This window comes from Rhamphochromis longiceps, linkage group LG6 (genome assembly GCF_057381845.1).
Source record: "Rhamphochromis longiceps isolate RC_006_pf linkage group LG6, R_longiceps_female_GT1.1, whole genome shotgun sequence".
In the NCBI taxonomy this organism is placed as follows: domain Eukaryota; kingdom Metazoa; phylum Chordata; class Actinopteri; order Cichliformes; family Cichlidae; genus Rhamphochromis; species Rhamphochromis longiceps.
The window spans coordinates 36,222,337-36,244,184 of NC_140562.1; the positions used below are offsets into that span (position 1 = coordinate 36,222,337).

The 21,848-nt window shown below is 41.2% G+C and overlaps 1 protein-coding gene across 1 annotated transcript; it reads left to right on the forward strand.

The window, feature by feature from the left end:
* Window positions 1-1,919: 1,919 nt before the first annotated feature.
* On the forward strand, window positions 1,920-20,958 carry LOC146668538 (lysyl oxidase homolog 4-like). Its single transcript, XM_085408698.1, has 15 exons — window positions 1,920-1,960; window positions 2,778-3,046; window positions 3,138-3,811; window positions 4,419-4,630; window positions 10,378-10,416; window positions 10,513-10,720; window positions 12,351-12,531; window positions 13,927-14,081; window positions 14,167-14,334; window positions 14,830-14,992; window positions 15,109-15,352; window positions 16,205-16,320; window positions 16,683-16,819; window positions 19,447-19,558; window positions 19,651-20,958. Exons 2-15 carry the CDS (start codon window positions 2,779-2,781, stop codon window positions 19,719-19,721), a joined length of 2,748 nt encoding a protein of 915 aa, XP_085264824.1. The 5' UTR covers window positions 1,920-1,960; window position 2,778; the 3' UTR covers window positions 19,722-20,958.
* The last annotated feature ends 890 nt before the right edge of the window (window positions 20,959-21,848 follow it).

Consider the following 21,848-nt stretch of genomic DNA (forward strand, 5'->3'; position numbering starts at 1 on the left):
TACCAAAATATTTGATATGACCTAGGTATATTGTGACCCAGGATTTTGACAATAACCAAATGAACACAAAAAACCCCCGAAGAATGTGCATAACCAGGACAAAAAAGAATGAATATTGTTTCACACAATAGCTTGAAAGCATAATCACATTTTCATTGCGGTCTTACTTTATTTGAACACTTATTGTTGGAACTTTTTGCCATATTCATCAGTTTCCAGCCGCAGAAACAGTCTGAGTTACAGCAAAATCTTCCTATCAATCATTGCCTCCACTAGAGAGAGCTCTTGAGCTTCATTGTCTCCCCTCTCCTCACGTTGCTTCACAGCGACCTGGTTTCTGCCTCAAGGACAACATCAAGGCCTGGGGCGACTTCTAAAAATAAAAATGACTCACACATTAAAACGTTTCGGTAAGTCTTATATTTGTGATTTATGGAGAAACAGAGTCAAATGGTGGTCAGGGAGGCCATGCTAACCACAGATTAAACTGTGGCCTCCCCGCACAAACCGATGGTGAATCGGCAGGAAAAGATGTTGGGGGGGGGGGGGGGGGGGGGGATTATATCTGCAGTCACAGAGGCTTCACACATAGTCTTAGATGTGGAGTTACACAAAGTTTAGTTTTTATTCTTTATTTTCAGGGACAACAAACATTGATCTCATAAGAGCAGATTTAGCTACTAACTAAATTCCATCAACAGTTGTTGGGCAGGAACTCAATGTTAAATAAACTACATGCTAAATACAGATACAAGTAGCTGCTGTTTTTTTCTAGTCTTCCATTTACATTTATCAACAATTAAAAATAATGAACTTCAGCAAGCATTCCAGATTATATAGAAATGTCTGATGCTGTTGATATTTATATGAAATGTGTTATAAAGACTAGCCGTTCATTGTTATTTCAACAAAGAGGGGGATTAAAACACAGCCCTTAATAAACCAGAAAAGAATTAATCCATACTTAATAACATTTGCCATTTCCATAAAAGGAAAAGGTTTCTATGGATTGTTACGTAGTTAATGCAAAGATTTGAAGTTGCTGCTTCATAAGTGTTTAAGCACTAAAGCCTCTTTGGGATTATCTGCTCTTTTTTTATATAAAATCACAGGGCTGCCATTTGACTCTATTCTTAGAGATAACTTTCTTCACGTAATGAGGTGCCACGACTGAGGATGTTATGAAACTTCAAGTTCATGCAAAGAGTTCAGACATGCAGTTTCACTCGCACTGCAGAGCACATAGTATTTGTTTTATGACACCACCAACTGTGGGCAGGGCAGGGTGCCAGGCTTGTGTGTGAGAGAGAGAGAGCATGTGATTTTATCATTGCATGGAATAAAAGACTTCACAAAGCAAACAAGTAAGAGTAAAAGTAATGAGATTGAAACTTAGAATTGTGTAAGATTGGACACACAATAAAACAAGCGTCCATTGACTGGAATATATGTTTGCCGGGGGGGGGGGGAAGATTAGAGATTCTTATAAAAATTACAGGCTTTTATAATTCAAGCTCACGTGTCAAGTGAGCCAAACATGTGACCAGACCAGGGAGTTTACCCACCTGCTGCAATATATAGCATATATTCAATTTGGAGCAACTGTGACCACATAATTTTCTCTGAGATTAATAAAGTATTCTGATTCATATGTATGCACTGGGAGATAGGAGAGAATAAAAGTCATTGATTTGTTTATGTTTTCATTGATTTCCATGGTCAGTTTCCCTTTTCCAGATTTCCTTTGACGGGCAGTATGTGTTGGAAAGGAGAAACGTGACCAGAGGAAGGAAAAACTCCTTAAATGAATAAAATGGGAGGGATGGAGAGCCAACCTGAGGGAGTGACAGAAGAAGAAAGAGGGAGGGAAAGAGGAGAATAGAGACAGCAGGACCAAGCTCACTGCCCCAGTGCTCTCCTTTCTTTCCTCCAGAAGCTCAAGGCTGAGATCAACAGATAGGTAAGTTTTCTCCAGCATTTTTATTTTGTTCTCCTCTCCTTCTGTTTATTTTTTATTTCATTTTTTCTTGTTGTGTTTTTCCTCAATAACTAAAAATTTCATCTCTGTAACTAATTGAAGTCATCCTCAGTCAACATTTGTATGAGGGCCCATGATCCATACACAAAGCAGAATTTGTCTGACTCCTAAATCCATAAAGTGTTTCTATCATCCTCTAGACCTTCTCCTCACAGCTTGCTCCTCACCACTAGTTAGCTACTCTGCTAGAAGACAAACATTTTAGAGGTTGTAATTATTGCTCATTAACTACAGCATCTCGCACAGATGGAGACCTGCTGCTCTATTTATGTGTGAGAGCATTTTTATGACAATGTTTATTTGCTTATGTGTCTGTTGGCCTAATACGTGCAACTAAACTTGAGGGTTTGCGGAAAGCCAGAATTTCCGTTGGCTGGATGCAGAAGCTACTTTTAGCTCCAGTTATTACTCCCTGTGCCTTGACTGGTTCAGGCTGTTTCTCAAACCTCCCGCTGTACTTTAAATGACTCTGATTATTTTAAAGGATAAAAACATCTATCAATCTTTCATTTTACTGTGGAATGTCCCATTAGGGTTGAAGAAAAGGTTTCTAATTATACGTTCTGTTAGACTATGGAATGTGACTTCCATGGCTTTGTGTTTTTTTGAAGATTTTTGTGGTAACATACACATTTATTTTGGGAGCTGCAAGCATCTTGTCTGCTTTGCTCTTTTGAGCTGATGTCAGGCTGATGTTTCTATCAGCCTGTGTTTCACTCTTTGTTCTCCCCCCTACCAGGATGCGGTGGCTCAGCTCCTTGTCTACGCTCCTTGTCCTGCTTCTCCTCTGCCCCCCCTCGTTTTATGCACAGGAGGTCCATGTACGCCTTGCAGGCTTAAACCGGCGCAGTACAAACGAAGGACGTGTGGAGGTGCTCTACAATGGCGCATGGGGCACTGTGTGTGATGATGAGGTAGATCTTAACCTGGCCAATGTGATATGCCGGCAGTTGGGCTTCCAGCGCAGCTTGACCTGGGCACACAGTGCCAGGTTTGGCCAAGGACAAGGTAGGTCCAGCCAAAAATGTGAAGCTTTAAAATACAAGTCTCTTGATTGATTTCCCTTTATTTGATGACTTGCCACTCTTTCTTGTGTTAGGTGTGATCTGGTTAGACAATGTGCGCTGCAGGGGCACAGAGGCCTCTATTGCAGAATGTCGTTCCAATGGTTGGGGGGTCAATGACTGTAGCCATGCTGAGGATCTAGGAGTTGTTTGCAGCCCAGAAAGGAGACCCGGTTTCCCTGCTGTGACTGTAGAAGAGAGTCCTTCATCTTCCAACCAGCAAAGACAGAGAAACCAGTCACCAAGACAGTCTCTGTCGCCCCCAGCTCCACCTCCAGGCCCAGCACACATCTCATCTGCCTCTCAAAGAGGCCATGAGATTGCTCTCCATCGCAACCCAGTCTCTTCCCGCCGTAGCAACATCTCCCCGCAAGAAAATGGTCATGAGATCCAGATCTTGCGACGAAATCGAGGTGGTTCAAGAGATAACAACCAAGTCAGCCCAGCTGCTCCACAAGGGCACCAGCTACTTTCACGTCTGGCAAATGGTGAAACTTACAGGCAAAGACAGGAAACGGCACGGAGCAGTCCACAGGCAGGGAGACAACAGGAAGAGGAGAGGGTGAACAGGCAGTCCCAATATCAACCTGAATCCCAGATCCCCTCTGGGAGGAGGAGTGACAGGAATCAGCAGCTCAGTGGGAACCATGTTGAACCAGAAACTCTTTATCCAGACATAGGAGCGGAGAATGGTGCATACTACACACAGGTAAACACACACACACACAATACACACAGCCTCTAGTGCACACCAAAGAAGCAACCCAGTCTAGTTTTAGCCAGACTTCTGCAGAAATGTCATTTGTGGAACCACAGGCCAGTGGACATGTATAATTAGAGACAAACCTAAAACCAGACCTTCCCCAGAACCAGTTCTTATGAATTACCATGGCCTGAAGTTTAGTTTAACCACCAATAGCTCTTCCTCTGAAGGAAAAACTTTAGATCAGAGGAAACTCTGCTATTTATCCCTGCTGTTTGACTTTATTTTTTCTTCTTTTCAACTTGCCGAGTTTACACTTCTTGACCATTTTGTAATCACGATGACACATATCCCAACACGTTAAACAAACTCTGTCGACCTCTGTTAGTTTCTTTCCTGCTGCCAACAGTATTTAATGTGGATGATTAGAGACAACGCATAGGAATCTCCTCGTGTTATTCTTGTCTTGATTGTGTGCTATCTGCTTATGCTTATTTAAACAGTAGGACAATGTGTCAACCTTTAAATGAATTGTTGATGCGAAGCTAAAAAGACAACAATGATTATTTATTTGGGATAAATCAGTGCCCGTTCTGTTTTTTCCTGTCAACAGGGATCTGAGAGAGTTCACTTAGAGGAGGCTCGTCTGCGGCCAGTGTTGTCCAGCAGCCACGGCGGTCTGGTCACAGAGGGAGTGCTGGAAGTGAAGCATGCTGGGAAGTGGCGTCATGTATGTAATCGTGGATGGGACCTGAGCAGCAGCCGTGTTGTCTGTGGCATGTTAGGATTCCCTGCAGCAGAAGCGTTTGAGCAAAACGCCTACCGGTAAGTATGTTACCGTGGGCCAGGCAGAGTACCAGAGGTGGAAAGAGACATAGAAATGGATGTGTGTGTGTGTGTGTGTGTGTGTGTGTGTGTGTGTGTGTGTGTGTGTGTGTGTGTGTGTGTGTGTGTGTGAGAAAGGGATGGAAAAGTATAATGGACTAACATCCCTCCACAGATTAGGCAGCCCCATGCCTGGATTGCTGTTCCAACCCCCCTGTAGTAGAGGTTAACCACAACTGCTGTCATTAGTATAACCACACTTGGCATGACAGGTCCATAGTGGTATTAGCCAAGCCTGGCTGTCCACCAGGGCTGTCTTCCCCACTGGCTGAGTTGGTCTCAGCACAGACTTTTAAAATAGTCCTAGAAAGTATGTTATTAATGTCAGATCCAGACAACAAGATTACCGTCATCCTCATCTTGTGTGTCTCTCTACTTAAAACCTTCCCTTACATGGTTTCTAATCTCATACAATTAAGAATCATCCAGTGAAAACTGTGTGCAGCAGCATCTGCGAATGCCAGGTGACATGTTTACAAGAACTAAGAGCTCACACTTACTGAATTCATTAGTAATTATGACTTTTTTCAGCCATACACTTACTTAACAGCTTCTGTAACTATGAGAGCAGAGGTTTTAGAGGTTTTGGAGGCTCTCCCAGGTGGTTAATATACTTTGACCCCCTCCTCCTTTTTTATTTGGTTCATTCTAGTCAGGGCAAACATGCAGGCCAATTTAGAATTACCAGTTAACCTAACATGCATATTATTTGAATGTGGGAGGAAAACAGCACACCTGGTGGGGATCCCAGGCTCAGGGAACACATGTCACCTCTCCACAATTGCGCATTTAAATAAACATACAGAGAAACACAACTAAAACATGTCTCGGGTTTTTGGAACGCCGGAATAATGATCCAGTACGTATACAATAATGACTAAGAAAAGTGAAAGATCTCACTTTTTTTTCAAACTGCGTGTTTTTATAACTATTTAATTGTTCCCTAAACATAAACCCTTTGCTCTACAAATAATACCAGGCTGAATTGTTGATTTTATACCCATAAATCCAAGTGTCTCGTCTAACTTTGGCTGTAAATACCCACTAAAACACCTACAGCAGCCTTCAAAGCCTTTACACACACTTGCGCATGCTTAAACATTCTGCCCTCCGCGCACACAGACCTTGCATAAACTTTGTCCGAAATCCACGTGCTCACACAAATAAACATGCAAACAGAGTACACACACGCGCGCACATACACTTGCGCACATGCAAACACAACTCTCCATATGTCCCTCTGGCTGCCCACAGAGGTCTTTTTACGTCTTGGCTAACAGGACGACTGTACTGACCGCTGGCCTGTTCTACACCATCTGTCTCTTCTCTCCATTTCACCAATAATTACTCCATGTGTCTTGCTACTCTCTGCTCAGCAGCAGGACACAGGCTTATTCACCTCATCTGCCCCATTCACTGCAGCTCCAGCAGCCTAACACTGGCGCTCTGTCTTCTTTCTGACTTATCTCCAGTGCTTCAGAAGTTTGTCTTCACTTTTACGTAATTAGATACATTTGGTCACATTTGGAACCCAAACGTGACCAAATGTCAAAAAGCATAAACAAGTCTGGTTGTCCAACTTTTGGAATCTAATGTTGAATCTAATCTGGACAACACTGAAAAAAAAACACATCTCAAAGTTGTCTGGAGAAGAATCTTGTGTCTGTGCCAAGAGCCTGAGCAGCAGCTTGTGTAAAGATTGTTTGTTTTTGTCAACCTCCACCCCGCTACGTGGGAGATGAATAGAGCAGACATTTTTGTCCAACAGTAAACAGTTGGAGGTGGCATCAGGTTGAGCATTAGCGTCTGTTTTAACAGATATTTTGTAGATGAATGTTTTTTAAGTGAGGTAGAAGTAGATGTGTTATGTCTCTCCTTAATGGCAGGAGCCTATTTTAGCCATGTTAGCAGAGAAGATCTATGGGGATGGCAGCGCTGCTCGGTACCTTTGGTCCAGACTAATATATTGTTTTAGTGACTATAAATTGATTCCTGTCACTTTTTATAAAGACCCAAAGGGTTTTGGGGTTTACGTGGCTTTAATTTTAAGTCATTATTTTATGTTTTAGTGATATGTGTTGACCGCCACTGAGTGGATTATCATGAAATTTGCATTGAACAAATACAAATATATTATAAATATAATTCCTTGAGTTTCTGTGCGCACCACCAAGCTTTTCTTATTGCTTATCCAGACATGACAGCAGTCACATCGCCTCTTTCTGGTGCTACACACTACACTGGCAGTTTTCCACGACTAGTCTTTTTTGGGGATTGGTGTCCACTTGAGCAGCTGTAATTATGGTCTGCGCGATCCTCTAATCTAGAATATTCTCTCAGCAGAACCTGCTGCACACCCTTTGCTGTGTCAGCACATCCCCCTCTTACCATGCGGTTGTTTTTTTGGTGTGACTGCCTTTGTCTCTGCCTGTTAAGTTGCTCAGCACATTTTTACAGATGTTTAAAGACTCCCCCACTTTGCTGTGCTTACAAAAGGCAAGTGTTAAATCCATTTTCCAGCTCCCTTCTTTTCTAACATCCACACTCTCTTTGAGGCTGACACTAACTTCTTCAGTTCTTCTAATTTACTTTCACCCCCTGCTCCTTTTTCTCCCATCCTCAGCTTCAGTTTATTAAAAGACCATGTTTAATGCCTTGGAGGCAATTATGCTAAACCCCGCTTTTCATGGAAAGTACATCATTATGACCCCTTTGAGTTTTTTTTTCCATGGAGGTTGACGGGACTCATTAGGGGCTGTTGTGGAGTCAGTGTGGCAACCTGCTGCCTCTTCAGTGAGCCAATTGTTCCAGTCAGGCAGCTTTGCATTCATGCAGTATAATAACATGTTATCTCAGTTTTCCTGAGAGTCAGCTCCTCTCTCCGCTGTGGCTTATGGTATTGTGTGGTCAGAGTTTCATTTAAAAAATAGCATTAAGCTGAGGATCCGGAGGAGAATATTTTCTCCTGAGTAAAAGACTTCAGCAGTACTACAGCAATCAGAATTGGTATGCTGCGTTGAGGCACGTTGCTGTGGTTCACTTATCCGCCACTAAAGCCTTAACTCAGTTCCAACCTGTTTTCAATCCAACAAAGAGCATCACACATTGCATTTTTAGCTCTCAGCTGAGACCTATCGAAGAGAACATGCATTTCCTCTTCCTGTTAAGTGAAGAGATGCCCCTAAAAGTTGCCCGGCTCATGGATACTTTACTCTTACATCACTCGTTCCATGTTTCCCAGCATGCAGTCGTAACTGCAGTTTTACAGAATATTAAAGATCTTTGCTTTTACAGAGGCTGGGAAAGTCTATATGTACGTGCATATTTCCATGTCTGCTGTGTGTGAACCAACATGCTACTGCTCACCACAAAGCAGACACTGCCAAGCAGAGCAGGCAATTATATGGGAAGTACTCTCACCCCCGCCTCCTCCAGACCATGAACCAACACCCCCATGCAGTCTGTCTCTCCCATTTTGATTTACCACGGAGTTGTGACACATTTTATAAGGTGCAAACACAGACAGATAGGCTTACACAAGCACACAGGGAGATAAAGCCAAGGAAATAAAATAGAAGCCTCTATAAAGTCACAAAATACATTTTCATACCGTATATAATAATATTTCCTCACAGTGATGGGCAGCAGGTGGTTTTCTACCTGATCAGAGAAATTACAAGCATGGTCATTTTTTGAAAGCATTCAGCAGCCACTGTTTATAGGGGGGGGGGGGGGGGGGGGGGACCTCTTGGTTGTGTGACTAAGTGCATGTAAAATGTTCAGGCTTGTCACAGAAGTGGTCACTACTTCTGTCATTAAAATCTGGGGCAACGAGTTTGTTTTCTAAGATGTGGTTATTTAATTGTTATTGTTTACTAGACCATTTAATTCTAGTTAACCCAACCAAGTAGTTTAGGGGCCTAAACTTGACCAAATAGTGCCTGCAAACAAATAAACGGTAAACACAGTGTTAGATCTCAGGTCCCCTGATTAAATGTCTTGTGTCTGAGTCAAACCACAGTCCTATCCTCCATCTCCAGATATAGATTTTATTGGTCTTTATACTTCCTCGCAGGTGCTGCTGCTGTGGGAAATGTGAAAGCACTCATATATTTTATTTCTGTAGACACTTGACAATCAACCTATTCTGCTGTTTCAGTCTGAGGATGTGTTGGTTTTTGCCATTTTTACCTCCCACTATGCTTTCACTGCTTTTATTGTATCCGTTTTCAGCTTCAGTCTGCAGCTATTTGAACAAAAACGACCCCTGATAAAGCTATATACCTGCTCAGTGCAGAAAGGAAACAGACACAATTAGCAGCCAACCAAGTGAATACTGTACATTCTTCAGTTCGACAGAAACAGAGCTCTAAGTCGAAAACAGTTTTCTTAACTGCTGAATGACGCCAAAAATGCTACATCAATTTTTTGTTTCCATTGCAGATAAAACTCATAACAACTTAGGATTTGTGTCTCATTTCTGTTGTTTGTAGGGATTTATTACCAGAGAAGGCCAGCATTAGTGACCAAACTTGCAGACTAAATTACATTTCATAACCACTGGACTGCAGCGGAAATCAGAAAAAAAATATGCAACAGTTTATGCTTATCTGAGCATGGAAAATGTCTTTTATTGTAAAAGAGCTTAAATATACACCATTTTCCCTCCACAGACTGCCTTTTGTTAGACTGTAAATGACTTGTGGTGCAAATGTTCCACACAGTAGTTTTCTGGCTCAGGATTTCTATTAGTTTTCATTATAAGTGCTTCCAGCATCAAAGACATTTCTCTTCTAATATTGGGACTGTGCATGAAAGCACTCAGAAAAGCAGGATACCGAGGTTCTCCCGGAGAGGAAACATCTCCCTTTTCCAGTATGCCAAATATTTAATTGCATCACAAATCTGGTTTTAGTGTAAACTCCTCCTGGTTATACTTGGTTTTGAGTCATTTAATTCAGGCACATTCATGAAGGGCGTCAGTCGCGCTGCACCTGTCTGTGGTCACACTGTCTAATACAAGTGGTCAGCGCTAATGTGTCTGTTTCCAGATTTAAGGGAGCCCATTTTGTGCATAGACAATATTTCCTCTTTGGATTCTAGTTTAAGGTAATACCCATAAAACTAGACAGAGTTTGGAAAGCCTGTTGAAGTTGGCAGACCTCAATAAGGATTCCCGCTGGGATTAATATATAGTGGACTATTCATATGTTTAGTTTCTTTTCCACGTGGACTCCTCAAACCAGACGTCCACACTAGACATATAGGCAAACACTGAAACTGAAATACCCATGAACGTAGGAATAGAAGCTCTAAAAAAGACACAAGAAGGAGGGGATGATTTTAGAGGAAAAATGAAAGAAAGAGGAAACTTTGTTATCCGTTATTCTAAATCTCCTCCTCTCTGTCTTTCTGACATATGTTTAACTAGGGAACAAATGCCCTGTCAAGGATGTTGTGTCTCCTTCATATTTATAGTTTCAGCTGGTTTACTTAACCTTTGATGAACAGAATGGAAGAAGCGGGGATTTCAGGGAAGAAACAAGAAGGTGACTGAAAAGGAGACTGTACAGGAGAAGCACAGGGGTAGACTGTGGGAGTATGTAGGACAGCAGATTGTTTAGTCTACTCGATGTAAAGATGCACATGACTGAACATTCATGACTATAATGTTCTCTGTGTTTTAGGAAACTGTGGGACTCCAAGCTGGCTGATCCTTCCTCCAGGTAAAATCAGCATCTGCTTTTTAAAGGATACAACTCGAGCACAAAATCATAGTTATAATGTGTCGTCTCATTCCATTTCTTCTTTGAATCACTCAGGCTGAGGACACAGATCAGTAAGAAGGGTTACTGGGTGGAGAAGGTGCAGTGTCAGGGTGTGGAAACATCTTTGTCACAGTGTCAGGCCCTGCTGTCCCTGGCCAGGAGCGATGTCCCATGCAGAGGGGGCATGCACGCCGTGGTCCGTTGTGTACCCGGATCCCAGTTCGCGCGTAACGGCAGAGCACCTGCACCGCCTGCAGTGCCGGTTAGTGTCGGGGTGGAATATGACAAATACAGACTGGAAGTGTTCAAATTAAAACCTTAAGCTGTGTCTACAGTGGAACCACTTTTCAGTGACTTGGTGACCAGAGACCACAGAAGGCGAATTACTGTAAAAAACTACGAGTGATCTACTTTTCTCAGTGTCACAAGATGCTGCAGACTGATATATGAAATACACCCAGGCCAGATTTACCTAGGCACCCAGCACTTCAAACATTAGCTTCAAAGTAACACGTCCCAAGTGAGTCACTTCCAGTGTGGACGCAGCTTAAGTCTTTTGGGAAAAATGCTCAGTGGTTTTCTTTTTAAGTGGTAAATGAGAAGATTTTTATCACATTACATACAGTATGGTCTCCATGTAGTGGTAACAAGGAAGTTCTATATAAAGGGCCTATAGTATACTCTATGGTATACTCTGTGTGTATGAATCAGCTTTTGGCCTCAGAGGCCCCCCCACTGCCCCGTCTTCCTTGGTGGCAAGAGACACTTTTGTATACAATTACTGGGTTACTATGACTAATATTGTCCTGCTTAATTTTCCCTGCCAGTTGACCTTGTACATATTGTAGGTATTTCTTTATCTGTACAAAATCACAGGGGTCACAGTCTGATACTTTGAGCACATACCTTTACGCAAAAGTCTTCTTATAGGTGTGAAAAGTATTTGCCCTCTTGCTGATTTCTTAGTTGGTTTTTTCTTGTTATTTTTTTATATATTTGTCACACTTAACACTAAACAAATTTTAATATTAGACAAACATGAGTGAATACAAATGCAGTATTTCAACGATGAAGGGGAAAAACTATCCAAACCCAGCTCACCCTATGTGAATAATGTTGTTGCGAGTTCTTTTGTGACCTCCTGAATAAGTCATTGATGCAAAGACTCATTTCTTTGAGGCCGGCCAGTCCTGGGAAGGTTTCTGTTTCACGTTTTCTCCATTTGTGGATAATGACTCTCTCTATGGTTGACTGGAGTCCCAAAGCCTTAGAAATGACTTTGTGACCCTTGCAGACTAAGAGACTAACTGAATATGTTTCTCTGCTGTTTTTAAGTTTCTTTAGCTCCTGGCACGATGCGTTGTCAGACAGGTTATATTTAAGACAATTCATGATTCAACTCGGCTTTAAAAAAATATGGTTAATCACAGTTAGTTTATGATTTAATAAGAGGGAGCAGTCACTTTTTCATAGAAGTCTAGGTAGGTTTAAAGAGCTTTTTTTCCCTTAATAAATGAAAGCATCGTTTTAAAAAAGCATTTTGTTTTTACTCGAGTTAACTTTGTCTAAAATAACGTGTTCATGATTTGAACATTTATTTGACCAGTTTTTTAAAATCTAAGAAACCAGGAAGGGAGCAAAGATTTTGTTCAAAGCACTGTATGCCTTTGAGTCCAAAAAACATATTTTGCTTCTTTTTTTTAAAGTTTTTTTAGTTTGTAGTTTACTCCTGTTTCCTGTTTTTATGCTAACTTTCCCTTTGCTTTTCAGCAAGAAACTGAGTTTAATGAGAAATGAGAAAATGTAGCATCCAAATGTGAACATGCTTTAAGTGTAAAATTTCCAAATTGATTCAGAAACACCTCACTAAAACTTGCACTTTTTTCTTCCAGCCTGTTGTGCGTCTGAAGGCCGGGCCCCGTTTCGGGGAGGGCCGCGTTGAGGTGCTGAAAGAAGGCAAGTGGGGCACCATATGTGACCATCTGTGGGACTTACCTGCAGCCAGCGTGGTCTGCAGAGAGCTGGGTTTTGGGACTGCCAAAGAGGCACTGACCCAGGCTCAGCTGGGACAGGGTAAGATACATAGCCACACACATAGTTTGCATACAGTCAAGCAGTACTTTGATGTCTTTCTAGTGCAGTGAACTTTATTCACCATGACCTGGAAGGTCACTGTGGGAGATGTTTGTGTGTTTGAACAAAACCAAAAGCAGGTTTTATTTGTCTTTATTAGTAAAAAGATAACCTCATTTATGAAATCACAGAGAGGATTAAAAAAAGGCCACGAGCTGCTGATATGATAACCATAAAAGATGTGGTGCAGACTTTGAATCAGTGCATCCTAAGTATGATTAGTTTATTTCAGCGATTCCTTTAGACTAAACACTTTTCTATCTAAATGTCTGTTGCTGCACTCCAAGAATCGTGGACCTGAGCAGACAAATAAACCCAGAGAAAATATTTACTGCCTCACTTCCACTTCTATCAGAGAAGCTGATTGTTGAAGAACTTTACCCATGACCACTTAGACAAGTGTAAACAATGCTATGAAGTTCCACTGATGAAAAAAACTGCATGTGTTGTTGTCAAAATAAACATATATGTATGTGAAAAGTTAGCGCAGCTTTGAAACTGGGATGTCAGGCAATCAGTGCCTGACCAAACACTCAGTTGTAATTATAATAGTAATGCTTTTGTTGTGGGCGTAAAAATATAGCCACCAAAGTGTCTGGCAGTAATGCTTTTTTCAGCCAGGGAACAAAATAGGCCCTTTCTCACACTTTGTTATTGACACTTTTTCTTGCCATACCTCTGCAGTAACTCTGTAATCACATTTATTTCCTCCCATTATCTTTCTGCCCAAATAAGCACATAGCATGTCCTATAATGGTGGGAGCATTTCCTTCTCTCTACTTTACTTAATTAAGTAATTCATGGAAAGCATGTGAGTGTTACTTTAAAGGCTCTATTAAACTAGGTGCTATGGTTACATTTCAGCATGGGGCATTGTGCCTTTTAGCGTCTTATGCTAGTTTATGAGTTGTGTAAACATATAAGGCATGAGTCCATGTGAGGTCCCATGGTTCTGCAGTCAGAAGAGAACAGCAACTCAAAACTAGGTTTGATGACATCATTAGCTATTTAAGACTAAATTATAGGGCTTTAATGGGCTTTACCCTGGGCCCCATACACCTACGCAAACATAGATGTGTTCAAAGATTTTGCTCCATTTTGCTATTTTGACATCTATTTTTGAGTTATAAAGAGCAGCCCTGGTGTGCGACGTGCATGACGGAGTGTACAGTAATTTGGCTTTCAGAGCCACATCACAGGTCCCATTCATGTCTGGGCTTTTAATCCTTCTCTTTGCTCATCTGCTGCACTTGAGCCATCAGGTTTCAGGGATTTTTATGTCTGTATCGCTCTTTTAATTTGCAATCAGTCAACTGCTACTCCGTTATGCTGTAGGTACTGGTCTCATCCACATGAACAGTGTCCAGTGCACAGGCAGGGAGAAGTCAATTACCGAGTGCCACTCCAGACCAGTGCCTCTTTACACCTGCAAACACAGCCAGGATGTGGCAGTCCGCTGCAACGTCCCAAAAACTGGAATGGACGCCACGGTGAGAAACCCACACAAACAAAGTACACACATATCAACATTTAAGCATACAACAGGAAACATTTTCTTGCTCCTTTCACTTTTAGGTGCGTCTGGCAGGAGGCAGAGAACCATCACAGGGCCGTGTGGAGGTGCTGATGGAAATCGGAGGAGTGAAACGCTGGGGCTCTGTCTGCAGTGAAAACTGGGGCCTGAATGAGGCCATGGTGGTCTGTCGTCAGCTTGGCTTGGGCTTTGCCTCAAGTGCTCATCAGGTGGAAAAAAACAGAATTCCCTTTGTTGATGTTTTCCTCTGATTCCGTCCTTTTTGTCTCTAAGCTTTTGTTATGTGTGCTCCCATTTCCCCGCTTTCTCTCCATCCTACTGTTTGTGTGCCTGTGCTGTGTTATTACTGAGGCCTGAGGTAATTACAGGCTTCTCAGACGTCCACTTCCAGCGCACTGAAAATAAAAGAGGGAAAGTAAGCCGAAGAGAGATTGGGAGAAAGTCACAGAGCAAACAAACTGAAAATAGACTTTGCATGGAAAAGGCCACCGAGAACATTTAACAGGCAGTTTCAACATTGTGAAAAAGAGTGGAAAATGTGATAATATGTACTGATAGATCCTATAAAAAATGGTGCTTCTCTGTTTGCAGCAGAAGCTCCTATTTGCCTTCCGCTGTGCCATTTTTCACAATTCTTGTTATAATATTTCAAAGCACAAATGACTTCTGGGGATTTTTCTTTGAATATTTTTTCTTCTGTGCAGGAGACTTGGTACTGGCCTGGATCCGCAGATGCTGGTGAGGTGTTGCTCAGTGGGACACATTGCATTGGCACTGAGATGTCTATTCAGCAGTGCCGCAGAAATGCACACGTCTACTGTCCAAGAGGGGGAGATGGCAGGGCAGCAGGAGTCACATGTGTAGAAAGTAAGTCTAGAACTGGCAAACACGTGGACACAACTGCACTTTTAGTGATGTTTCCAGTGCAGTACAGTGCCAAATTGGAAGGGAAACTTAACAATAAAACTCTTTGATTCATGCAGCTGCTCCTGACCTTGTACTGGATGCACAGCTCGTCCAAGAGACTGCTTACATCGAGGATCGGCCTCTTCACCTTCTGACTTGTGCTAACGAGGAAAACTGCCTGTCCTCCTCTGCCGCCAGAATGAACTGGCCCTACGGACACCGCCGCCTGCTACGCTTCTCCTCCCGCATTATGAACATGGGTCGTGCCGACTTCCGACCACGAGCCCCAAGAGAAAGTTGGGTATGGCACCAGTGCCACAGGTAAGAAGTAAAGCAGGCATTTAGAAGCCAATGTGCCATTTAACTGAGCTTCAAGGTTTTAATTTAAAACTGTAGCTGCTTATTTTATGCCTCCAAGCAGATAGGGAGTAACTATGTGCTGCAGTCTTTGGCTGGAAAAGAAAAGTACCATAACCTCCTCTATGGTGCAGCACAGGGTATTATGAGGTGATGCAAAACAAAAGCATTTTATAGTAAACACAGCTAGCAGAGGTCAAAAAATTAAATGTCAGCAGGGAAAGATAAATGGGACATTAAGATTTAGTAAGTGAAACTGGATCACTGGGTTTTGCACTATAAATAGCGAAACATGTATAAAAGTCTGTTATTTAGCACAATGAACATAATGTTTTATCCTCCAAAATACTGTTTACAATAAACATCCTTCTCACTGGTCACCCAATTGTTAGAGTCAGAGCCATGACTGCACTCAGAGCAGCCTGGCTTCTTATCTTGGCGGTTGTGGTTGTGTGTCCCAAAACGAGAGGCACAGCTCGTTGTGTCTCCCAGCCACAACCCAATCACTACCTCCCCGACCAGAGAACACATGGTTTGACTTTGAGTTTTGATAGGATTTGCTCTGGGAATGGTTCTGTAATGAGAGGACACCAAACTGATATTTGTCTGTTCTCTTTTGCTTTTTTACAACTTTTTCCTGTGTTCGTCTGACACCTTAAGAACAACATAACAGGATTTATAGCTGCTGAATTTCAAGTTGACGCTAGGATTCTTGTCCATAGATTGTGTAGTTGGAAAATAAAACAGCAGCAAGTCTTTCTTAGTTTTGTTCTCTCTCTTTTTTATGTATTTCATTGTTTATTTGCCTTCTTTCAGACACTACCACAGCATTGAGGTGTTTACCCACTATGATCTGCTCACACTCAATGGGACAAAGGTAGCTGAAGGTCACAAAGCCAGCTTCTGTCTGGAGGACACCTACTGTCCTGATGGTAAGATATTAATAGAGATTACTAATACATTCATTTGTTCTTTGTGTGGAAATGTGAAAACAAAAAAGAGCAGAATCGTGACAGACAAGAAAGAATCAAGAATACATAAAAATGCAAAGCTGAAATCCTATAATGAGTGCTCAAAGTCAGGCTGTAAGATCAGAAGCCAAGCCTAAATAGATCTTGGTTTCAGAGAGGCCAGACAGCTTTATGCAGATCCTTTCTATTCATTTAGAGGAAACGCCAGAAAAGACTTGTTTTATAAATCATGTTATTTTAACTTCAGACCTCAAATCCACAGCGACTGACAGCAAAGAAAATTTACGTTTAAAGTCTCTCCAACTATTTTTTTGTCCCTCTAGGTCTCCATAAGCGATATTCCTGTTATAACATGGGACAACAGGGAATCTCAGTTGGCTGCTGGGACACCTACCGGCATGACATTGACTGTCAGTGGGTGGACATCACAGACATACGACCTGGTGAATACATCTTTCAGGTCAGTTTGTTTTAAGACACAAAAATATATTAAATATATTATCGCTTTACTAATTTGTTTACTTCGTGCTGAGCTCATGGTGAAACTGTTAGTCCAGTGAAAGTGCAGAACAAAAAGTAATCCACACTTAATCTTCATGCTGAAATAGCATCAGTGATCTCAGTAGCTTACACAACTTCTCAGATCAGGCATGAAAGCAAAATAGAGAGCAGAGCAAACACAGACGTTTGTGTTTCAACATCTGAAGGCACACATGAGATAAAAGCACAGATAAAACACTATAATTTTAGCTAAGTGGCTCTTGGCTGTGTTTCCAGCCATTCAGGTGTACAGTATATATGTAGTTTCAAGGGTGTGTGTGTATTTAGAGAAAGTGAATTTAGTCTGGATTTATATAGAAAGTAGACCTGCTATTAGTCCACCCTCTTAGAAAGTACGGACTTATTGGCAGTAGAAAAGCTCTGTCAGCACTTTGCATTTGTACAAGTTTTAGTGCTCTATCACGTCTGTTTCTAGACATGCCGTGTGCCGCTGTGTGGCGACCTTCTCATCTGTCCTCTTGTTCTCTCTGTCATTTGTTCTATTTTTTTCTGGACATTTTAGTGGCAGAAAAGCAACGATGTTTACAGTTTCTAATCATTTTCGGAGTGTTTACATGAAATCAAGATGCCAGAGTTAGACTTGCATGTGCCTACGTGGACTTTATGTAAACTACACGCAGGAGTGGTCCTTCTGTGTCCACATGAGCCTGCGCACATGTGACGAGCCACTTCTTGAGAGATAAACCCACATAAAGCACAGATGCAGTGCTGCCACGATGCAGCACTTTGTGGTCGAGATTGTGGCGTAACAGTAGTTGAGCTGCTCATAAATTTGTGTAAGAAGTGAGAGATTAAGGAAGGGCGTAGAGCCTTGCTTTTTCTTGTGCAGCCTTCACCGTGATTCACAGCGTGGCAGCCATTTTTAAGACCATACATTAAGCTGATGAGTCACGTCCACCTCAGCCTGATTACTCCTTATTGGGTTGTTATTTAAAAATCAGCGACACAACCTCATAGTCTTTTACATGACTGTGACAGCCTTTCATTGTTCTGTAAAACAGGCTAAGAGTCCTTTGTTTCACATTATTACAAGAGCATTTAATGGGATATCAGCTGCCACTAAGTTAACGTGGTGTTTTACAAAATATGTGCTGACATCATTGGCTGGTCCCAATGTGCTTTTAGGACCAGTTGTAATATATATATATATATACATGTAATACTGCACATTATAAATTCATAATTATGAAAATTCTGCATCTTAAATCTTTGTCTGTGAATATAATTGTAACCACAACATTTATACAGTATGTAAAAAATGAAAGTGGGTTACTTTATTGAATATGTGGTCACGTTATCTGTTTGATGTGTGCACCAGGAAAATTCATTTGTGTGCTTTCCTTATATATGGCAGACAGACAGGGTGGAAAACAACAAACCATGGCAACCAACCATGGTTACGGTCTAATGGTAGGCTGCGACTTGAATCCAAACCCAACACTATCATCTGCCTTTCTGGGTCTTTTGTCCTCTACAGAGATAGCAGTGGAAAGTGATGCCATGCATCGCTTGAACCCAAAATATATAAGATCACTGGTCATATAGAAAAGGTGAAAACAATAATCCTGTGGCTTCTCAGTCGGGCCCCATGAAAACCTGTTGTTTCAAAATTATCTGAGGAGAACTGCTACTTTCACACTCACTCCCTTACTTTATTAATTAAAAGACACACTTTGCAGCATTTCAAGTCTAGACAGAATGTTGCTTTTACTATCAATCCCATGCAAACACCCACCCGTATTTCCAGTATAAACTGAACTAACAGCTGCCCAACTCTAGCTACATGATTAATATACATGCATTAAATAATAACAATACAAAGAAGAAGAAAAAGATGGCCTGAGTAAATTGTGCACATGAAGTATACAGTCTTACCAATACATAAAGTAGTTGTTTAAAATGTTAACATAGCAGAGCATTATCAGAAATGTGTAAGACAGCTCGATGCATGAAATTCTTTGATTTAAATTTAATTGGTGCTACTTAAATAAGTTTAGTCAATGTTACTGCAATAATAAATATTAAATGAAAACGTGGTAAAACATCCTCGTTATCATATGTGTAACTAAACCCCTCCTAACTGTGTGTTTAATGCAGATTTCGAGCTTTGATGGTGGATATATAATGTTCCGTGTATCGCAGTGATAACCTGGGATACTCTAAATGCTTGCAGTGGTTCAAAAACTGTCCAGACACTATGTACAATGCAGCCACAAATTGCAGTACAATCTTTGAAAAAGACATAGGGAAGGTTGTAGTTATGTACAAGCCATCACAGTATACAGAAGTGGGTTATTTGTTGTTGTTGTTTGTGGTGGTGGTGGTGGTGGTAATCAAATCTAGAGCATCTAAAGCAAGAACAGGGGTTGCTGGTGAATTATAGCGATGCCGTTTTCTCCATCTAGCAAAAGGATTACATTGTGCTTTTTATCTTTTTTTAATAATTCTTCTGTTTCAAAATGAAACTCTATTTGTTATGAAGATGACTGACCTTCAGTCTAATCATCTGTCCTGTTTCTTACTCAGGTGGATGTCAACCCGTCTTTAGACATGGCTGAGTCTGATTTCCAGAACAATGTGATGCGCTGCCGCTGCAAGTACGATGGAGCTCGGGTTTACATGTTCGGATGCCATGCAGGTAACATGTCTTTTACTAAATTCTCTCTGTTTCAATACTTTCCTGACTGATTCTGTGTAAGACTCTTATCTTCTTTGTTGTGTTTTTATCAGGCGACGCTTACAGCGCTGAGGCGGAGGACTTGTTCGACCACCAGCGTCAGATCTCCAACAACTTCCTGTGAATTATGGGAGACCCAAATTTGTTAACAGAACAACTGTAGAACTCCTCATCACACCTCAACATATATGGGGAGGGAGGGTGAATGATAATTACTTGCCAGTAAACAAAGAGGTGGGGATCAGAGAGAGGAGGGTCTGTACACAGGAATGATTTGGGAGGGATGGAGTGACTTGATTAAAAATGAAAAACAGTATCCTGTGACTGATTATGATCAGCAATGAGTTTTGTTGTTAGAAAGTCAAAGAGATTAAAGGAAAAAAATGTTTAAACAAGAAAAAAAAAACACATTAAAGTCAGATATCATAAGCATCATGACACCATAATAGACATACAATAGTTTACAATTTTCAGAACTTGATGTTTTAACACTTACCTTGACTAAAAAGTAACATGAAGGCATATGAGAACAACTTTGCAGTACATCACCAGACTGTAGTCCATAAATCTCTGTACCTGCTTACTGTGCTTTCCATCATCACACTGCAAAATGTAGCATTTATTGTTACAGCTGTGTGGTTTTTGGTTTTAAATGAGATTTATTTTTCATGGTGCTATTTTGCCTGTTTTGAATAAATATTGTAATGTATTGCAAATGTATTGTCATGTACAGTTTTATATTACCTCTCTGGAATAATGTTCTTAAGGTCTCTAATTTATGCAGAATTTTAATGTACTTTTGAGTTGAAAGCTGTTTGTATTGTTAATTTTATTATGATAACTATCTCCACTTTGTTTGTTCTTTACCTGTTTAACATTGGGAACAACAGACGAGATCTGGTTGTACCACAGTATTGCGTCAGTACTTGGTAATGGTAGTGAAAGAATAAATGTCAGATTGAAAACTGTCATTTGAGGCATTATTATTTGACCGCAGACATTTATAATGCAGAAAGCAGAGAATAATTAGGCCGTGTTTAAGGATATAATAATAATTAAGCAGAGTTGATGTTACAGTTTCTGTAGAAGGTTTGGAGAATTGCCTAATAGGCTAAAAGAGATTCTTGAAGTTCATGCAGTGCCTTATGCGAGTCTAACCAAGTTGCTTCAGCTTCTTCAGCAGATTTTAAAAAGATCTAAGATGATTAAAGTTGCTGGGTTTCCCATCCTTTTCCTGGGAGCGTGAGCTAAGCGGCGTTTTATTGTTGTTTCCACCATATTTCCACTGAGGAATACATAGAAACACTGGAAATTCTCACAGTTACCCTCTGTCACATTACATAGGCTATGCTTTAAATAAATGACTCACTTTGGCCTTTTTTCTTTCCATTTTATGAGCTGGTGCCATATAAAACTATATAAATAAAGTGGTAAATTAAAATCAAATACAAAGTCGGTAAAGGTGACATAAACATGATGCAAATCTGCATTGCAGATTGTGACTGCATCTGGGGTGGTAGTGCATCAGCAGGCTGTAGACACTCCTTCCATTTATTCATTTTCTTCAACTTATCCGATTCAGGGTCACGGGGGGCTGGAGCATATCCCAGCCGTCATAGGGGGCCAAGTAGGGCAAACCCAATGTGTTGCAGGGATCACAGAGAGACAGACAACCATTTGCACTTATGTCTAATTTAGAATTTGTTATTATGAAATAAGGTTATTAGAAAATAACATAACGTCTTTAAACTGTGGGAGGAAGCCAGGAGACCAAGAGAGAACCTACACAGGCACAGGGAGAACATACAAACTCCACACATAAGGACCCCAGCCAGCCAGTAGATTCAAACCTAGAGCCTTAACACAGCGGTCCCCAACCTTTTTTGCGCCACGGACCAGTTTGTGTCCGACAACATTTTCACAGACTGGGCTTTAAGGTGTTGCGAATAAATACAACAAAATACAACCGGTATCAAAAAAAGAAGATTTATTCATAACACACGGAAAGAGACCCAGGAAACCAAGTTAATGAAAAAAATAACGCTAAAGATAAGATAATAAGATAACCTTTATTAATCCCACACGTGGGAAATTTGTTTCCCCACGTGTAAAAACCGATAAAAAAAAACCCTGTTAAAACCGATAAAAACCCTGAAAACCATTTATTTCACACCCAAGCTCAACTCTCGCGGCCCGGTACCAAACAACTCACGACCCAGTACCGGTCCATGGCCTGGGGGTTGAGGACCGC